At 48.4% G+C, this 7232-nt stretch overlaps 1 protein-coding gene across 1 annotated transcript in view; it reads left to right on the top strand.

The window, feature by feature from the left end:
• The window catches only part of Cfap100 (cilia and flagella associated protein 100), a 34165-nt gene that overhangs the window by 14078 nt on the left and 12855 nt on the right, over positions 1-7232 (top strand). The window contains exons 5-7 of the mRNA XM_029478230.1: positions 2380-2454; positions 3896-3996; positions 5717-5909. Coding sequence (XP_029334090.1) covers positions 2380-2454; positions 3896-3996; positions 5717-5909 — 369 coding nt within the window. The remainder of the gene's footprint in view (positions 1-2379; positions 2455-3895; positions 3997-5716; positions 5910-7232) is intronic.

Below are 7232 nucleotides of genomic sequence, written 5' to 3'. Positions count from 1 at the left end.
TTCTTCACCTATGCTGGTGGATGCCAGAATGTTCCTGAGAAACAAAGCTTCCATGCAGGGGCTATTTCTCTCAAGGACTGACAGAGCCCTGAAGCAGTGCTGACTCCTGTTCTCATTCCACCCATCATGGAGGCTGGCTGCCTTCCTCACNTGACATCAGGTCCCGAAGAGTCAGCTGTGTATGTATGTTGCAGCAAGTAGTCAAAAGAATTTTAGTGAAAAAGTAGAGGATGTGTGCATGCAATGCATAGAATTTTGTTTTGTTTTTTAATATTTACTTCTATTATTTATACATTTATATGTTTGTCACATGTGTGCAGGTGTCTGGGAAGGCCAGAAGAGAAGGATTTTCCTTATAGGTGTCGAAGAACAGTGCCTACTCTTAACTCTCAAGCTATCTCTACAGCTCTTACAAATATTTTTATTAAATTTTCGAGACTTTATGAGAATGCATTTTGATCATATTCACCCCAACTCCTCCCCCTTAACTCCTCCCTGATCCATTCTTTCCCCCACCAAATTTATGTATTTTTCAAAAGTTTTATTTTTTTAAAGATTTCTGTGTATGGGTGATTTGCCTGCATGTGTATACATGTGTGCCTGATGCCCTCAGAGGCCAGAAGAGGGTGTCAGATCTCTTGGAACTGGAATTACAGATGGTTATTAGCCACCTCGTGGGTGCCGAGAACAGAACCTGTGTTCTCTGCAAGAGCAGGTGTGTAACTGCTGAGCCAACTCACCAGTGAAAGGACAGATTGTACCACAACCAAGTTCTCAGCACAAAGGAGATCAATTTGTCCCTCTTGTAAAAGAGAAAAGGGCAGGGAGAGAAAGACAGGAGACAGAGGAAGAGGGAGAAGGGAAAAGAAACAAGGGTGGGGAGGGGAAGAATATTTGCCTCAAAGGGACAAAGGACTGTCTCTGAAGAAGAAGGAGGCAAGCATAGCCCATGGGCAAATGGCAGTATAGACAGGGAAGGGAACGCCCCACACCAGTCTAAGTTGATTAATTTTGATTGGACAGGTTTGGTCAGTATAGCATTTTGATGGCTGAACTTTGGTGGTTGGCCTCAGGAGGAGGAGATGGCCAAATAGAGGACTAGACCTTGGAAGCTAGCTTTAGAAGTGTTATCTAATGGTTTAGCCAGGGAGAGGGGTTGGGGGAGGGTAGGACCTGGAAGAGCTGTGTTTGCCATGCTCGGGCTTATTAGAGCCCTTCATCTGCCCCTCATGTCTTTTAAACTAGAGATATAGGAGACATATTAGATAAACTAGAGATACCACACCTGGGAGGCTGAGCCCAGAGGATAATGAACCTGAAGCCGGTATACCCAGGGAGATCCCTCTCAAGGGGACGGAAACCTCTGTTGGGTAGGGGAAAGGGGAAAGGTGTTTCTCACACCACAAAGGTTGAGAACTCTTACTACCTGAGTTTTGGGCCATGTGTACCTCTTTTTTTTTTTTTTAATTCAGAATCAAGATTTGAAGTATAATTTGGACTTGATCTTGGTTCTGTTCTATTTATTTGATTATGATGTGTTTTGTTTTTAAATCTTGAAATTTTTATAGTGGGATAATTGAATTTTACTACCAGGAAAGTTCTCCACAGACTGTAGAAAACAGGATAACTTGGCAAGAGCAAGCCCTGGAGAATGAAGGATGCCTGACTCTCTGAATTCCCTACNCTTTGCCTGGAGTGAGACTGTAGTTTCACTCGTCTTGCAGTCCACCAGGCTTTAGGCTGAGCCTTCTTGCTGGTCAGACAGGCTTGCTGGGCCTCTAGGGTTCTGCTCAGCCTCATCCTTCCACTCAGGCCTGACTTTCCCTATCTCAGGGCCCACAGTCAGGGGACCACAGCCATCCCTGACTTAGCCCAAGTTCTGCTCTTTCTGGCTCCCCTGGCAGGNTACAGGATGCTGGAGTCCTGGCAGACTTGGAGGTGTGGGGGACACATGGCTCTTTCCTGTGGGTGTCAGGTGACAAGGTGACAAAGCAGCTGGACTGCAAGTGCCTCAGGTTGCCTGAAGGGAGATATAAGCCTATCCTGGGGACCAAACTGGCCTTTTACTGTACATTTCTTGGTCACAGAGCCAGGTTAAGCAGAAAGGCCTCTTTAGATGGAAGTGGGTGGTGCTTCCTAAGGAATGAGCCTCTGACATTTCCACTAGGCCATGGGAGGAGTTAGGGACACTTGACCTGCGTCTAAAATCTCTCCATGTTGCTAAAGTCACTATCCTCACCTCAGATGCAGACCTGAAGGCTCATTGAGGTTGCTAAACTGGTGCCCCATGAGTCTGGAACCCTCACCAGCCTTGTTGTATGCTCACAGTTCTCAGNGCCAGACATGTCACTGAAGTTGCTCTCTCTTGTCTCTCACTAGGAGACAGCCAGGATTTAATAAACAGCTTCTCTTCCTTCATTGAAGAGAAGAGGAAAGATTCAAAGAAAAACAAAGGTAGTTTCCTGAGCAGGGTAGGTGGAGGTGAAGTTTGGGCCCTCTCCTAGGGTGCTTCAGGCTGGCCTCCAGGGTGCAGGGTGGAGGGGAGTGTTTCTCTTCCTGTTGGACAGAACTCAACNGCAATACAAGGAGGGTTGGCAGTTTGGGTAATGAGTAGTGAGAAATGAGTCAGGGCTGAGCTCCAAAACTTCAAGAAGGCGTCTGGGTGACCAGGTCCTCCGTCTTTGTCTCCCCANAATTTGCAAATACAAGATTGTCTTGTGGTCACAGAGAGGCTGATATGCTCCTTTGTGTTTGACTCAAGGCAAGAAGAAAGGAACCAAAAAAGATTAAAAAAAAATCTGTCAGCCCTAGTTTTCTGTTGCTGTAATAAAATACCCCATAAAAAATCCACTTATGGGAGAAATGGCTTAGTTTAGCTCACAGCTTCAGGTCACAGTAAGGTGGCAGGAACTTAAGACAGCCAGCCAAGAACAGAGAGAAATATATGCGTGCAAGCCTGGGGTTCAGCTCACCTCCACTCTTACACAGTCCAGGTCCCAACCCTAAGGAATGGTGCTGCCCATGGTGGGCTGATGTCTTCCCAAATCAATCAACAAAACCAAGACAACCCCCCACAAACAGGCCCAAAGGCCTGCTCTAGACAATACCTTCCTGGGTGATTCTAGATTGTGTCCACCACACTGCCCACTCAGCACCTCAGCCTCGTAAGGAAAGGGCCATCCCAGAAGCCCCACCCAAGAGTTCTGGCTCACTTTTAATTGACTGAAACTCCATGTAGCCATAAGTACGGACAGGGGGCTTTTAAAGCAGACCTGTGGCTACTCTTCCTCTCTCCCGGGACTCTCAAATAGTGTTTACCATACCAGGACTCCATATGCTTCCCAGAGCTGTCCTGGATTTTCATAGTTATTCCTAAGATTTCTGAGTTGCTGGATTAGGACCCCATGGGACCCTCTGACTTCCTGGCCTCCCAGAGCTCACAAAGACCACCTCTAGTGAACATACTAGAATCTGGGTCAGTGTAGAGGAAGAAGGTATGACCTGGGGTTCACAGAGCAGACCAGCATGAGCCCTGACTCGGATGGATTTCTGTCCTCCCATCCCCCACCCTGGGTGTTCCAGGAGTTGATCTGGCCTGTGTCCCACCTGTTCTACCCATAGAAAACCTGCTCAGTTCTATCATGTTTGGGCAGCAGGCTCTGGCTTTCTTCTCCATGAAAGGAACCTTGCTGGGATTTTCACACCAGGACCGATGCTTGGAAGGAGCCCAGTTCCCCTGGGTTAAACCACAGAGGAAAGTTTGTGGAGCTTCAGGACCCAAGAGAAGACTTTGGGGGTGGCTGGATGGGAACACATTCACCAATGCTGTATGCTGTGTGCTGGGTAGAAAAGGCCTAGGGACCCCTGAGATTCAGGCTGTTTTCTCCTTCTCCAGGGAATGTGACTATTTCTGACCGCTCAAATAACCCTTTCCATATATCAAGGGATGTGGATTACTTTTTGCTCAGAGAGCAGGAGCGGAATCAAGCTATTGCAGTAAGTATCTGGACCTGGGGCAGCCCCTTCTTTCTGAGTAGTAGCCCCTCTTCCCTGTTCCTATCTCAGGTAAATGTCTCCTTTCCCAACTCTCTCTTACTCCAGAACAATCATTGACCCACTTTCCCTGCAAATCTCTTTACCTCTTCCACTCTTCCCTGTGAGACCTGCCATTCTCTCTTAGCATCCTTCTTGTCCTTCAAGGCCAGACTCAAATCCACAGGTTCTCTCCTCTGGACCTCTCCCCTGCTTGGAATCCCACAGGACAGATACACAGAATGCCCCTACCCCTGTCTCACTTGGTACCCCAGCTTGCTGCCTCTTGTTTTGTCCACATAATTAGGAGCCATGACATCCCCAGATCCCACAACCCCAGCTCAGAACAGCAGAACAAGCCCAGACAATGCAGTCTCCCTGCTACACCCCTCTTTTCTCCTGACCTAACCTGGCAGCTTGTGTCCCCTAACACAGGCTTAGCATCTGCTTCTCTCAGGGTTGCAGGGTCCCATGCTAGGTCCCATGGGGTGAAAGACATCCTTCAGCCTCAGTATTTGAAACTGGGACGGGCCTGTGAGCCATGCCCAGCTCCAGAAGGAGAGACTATGAGCTTGAACTTGGGGCTCTGAAAGAAGGGTCTCAGATGTGACACACTGAGAAGGGATGGAAAACACACAGGCAGGNCTCTCTCTGGCCTTCACCTTGGTCCTTCCTCTTCTTGGGATGCAGACTTGGGTATTTCTTCTATTTCCAAGCCTAGGAGTACCTTGGGGGTACTGCCTTCTGCAAAATGTCCATGGGCAATTCATGCTACCCTTTCACCCCTGAAGAATCTTCAATTTCCTNCTTACAGATGCCCAACCTGCACCCTCCCCACCAAGAAAGTTCCCATACAGACACTCCTCACACAGTGGGTCTCCAGTCTAAACCCTTGTACCCAGCAGACCCTCAGCTCCACCCTACCCCATGCATTGGCTCAATGTTCTCCACACCTGAGGGTGTCATTTTACTATCATGCAGAGGGACCAGTTGGGGACTTGAGGCTGGATTCAGCATTTGCTGAGTTCTTCAGGGTTATCAGGTAGTGGGTTGTGGCAGCTGGTGGGTCCCAGCAGAAAACAGTCTGCTGCTGAGACTCTTTCNGAAGAAGGAGGCTTCAGTGCAAAGCTCNCAATGCTAAACAGCACTTGGGCTTGAGAGCTGTTACAGTCAGAGAGTGCCTCCCTGCCCTGCCCTCCTTGATGGATCAAGATAATATCCTCTGGGCAGTACAGAGGTTCAGGGCAGTGGAGACAAGAAGCCACCAATGAGCTTCCAGCCAGGTGACAAATCATCCTACAGAGGAATTGCCAGTCTTGTTCAGTTTTAGCAAATCAAATGCCCAGCATCAGATAAAGGGATTCTGGGTGAATGGACAGATCATCTTTTAGCCATGCTGGTACCGTTTGTTACATGGATGCACACTGAGCTAGCACTTGTGTTTGTTATGGCTGCCCTTCCTGGGACCCATCCTCAGTGGCATTGTTCTATTCAACTCCAGAGGCTGTGTATTAAGAGCTCACAGGCTCTCTAAGAGCACCAACAGAATGCTCAGCAAAGTGTGTGTGTGTGTGTGTGTCCTCTCTGTGTGTGGAACCCTTCAGCCTCTGGCACTGAAGAGGGGCACTGGAGATATGCATCCAGTAGGAGTCCTGGTCCCACTGACTGCACATCATCCCCAAAGGAGCGTGAACAAAAGAAGATTTTGAGAGTGCACCAGAAGATGACCTATGCATCCAAGGTATCAGCCAAGCACACTAGCCTGCGCCGGGAGCTACAGCTGGAAGATGAGATGGAACAGCAGCTGCTGAACGCTGAGGCCGAGGAGACGAACTGCTTCCGAGAAAACAATGATTGGAAGCTGGCCATGACCCGAGGTACTGCACCCCTAACTTGTGCAGGAGCAGGGTTGAGGGATGGTTAAGGAAGGGCCCCCTCTTTTTCTGACACTGCAAACCTTGAAGAGCTCTGTCCTGATGGGCCACAGTTCTAGGGCATGCTGATCTCATAGGGACTCCATGGTGCAAAAGGGTAGACGCTGGCTCAGCTTGTAGAGGCTTGGGTTCCATCCATGCACACAATTGGCCAGTCACAGTCAACAGGCAGTTCAATAATAGTGGGGAGACTGTATCTGGAACCTGCCTTGCAGTTCTTGATCACATTACAGCATTTGATAGGTCATGGGTTAGCACTGGACTCCTCTAACTGCACCACCAATNGCATGAATTGTGCGGTCTATGTTAAGACATTGAACCAAGTATCTGTGAGCTGCTAGTTTATTGCTCAGCAGTAATCCCCGAGTTCTGAGCTTGCCCTCATGGTACATGGGGGGAACCACAGAGGCACTAACTGTGATAATAAAACAGAACTCCTAACCTCTACCTTGACATCAAGAGCTGAGCTTGATGGGGATTGTGGGGGAGCTTTTGCTCTCCATTCCTCAAGCTGAGAAAGGCAAGTAGGGTGACAGGCAGGGGAAGTGGGAACCAGCAGAAGGCCATAAAATTCCCCACTGTCCTGACCTTGACTTTCATGGGGACCTAGTGTCCTTGAGGGGCAAAATCGCTCATAGGGGTTGTGACAGGGTCTCTGGACTACAGAACAGAACTCTTGCTTNAAGTACACCAGGCCCCTCTCCTAGGGACCAGGCAGAAAACCAGTTTTTGATCCTCTAAAGTCAGGATCACATACAGTTTCCTCATGCAATACGCAGAGGACATGTCCTTGGACCAAAGTGGTCTCTGCACAGTGAAGGCTGTCTAGCTGTCCATCTCACTTGGCTGAAATAACAACCACGGACTTAGCTACTACTCAACCTAAAGTACCCCATAGAGAGGACATAGTACCCTCATTGTTCCTGTGCCTCAAGGGCCTGGCCAAGTGTTACTAAGTCTACTTGGGCGAGTATTGCCAAGAACCTTATTCTAAGTTGAGAAGATGATACAGTGAGAGAAAACAAGTCAGACAGACACCAACCATGTGAGAGCCTAACAGTCACCTCTCAGCATTCCAGGGAACATCATCCTGGAGCTATCTTGGAATCAGAACCCACAGGGATTTTTTTTTTTGATTTTTAATATTTTATTACATATTTTCCTCAATTACATTTCCAATGATATCCCAAAAGTCCCCCATAGCGCCCCCTACTTCCCTACCCACCCATTCCCATTCTTTTGGCCCTGGCATTCCCCTATATTGGG

Source organism: Mus caroli, chromosome 6 (assembly GCF_900094665.2).
Source record: "Mus caroli chromosome 6, CAROLI_EIJ_v1.1, whole genome shotgun sequence".
Lineage (NCBI taxonomy): Eukaryota > Metazoa > Chordata > Mammalia > Rodentia > Muridae > Mus > Mus caroli.
This window is presented reverse-complemented; position numbering and strand designations above follow the sequence as displayed.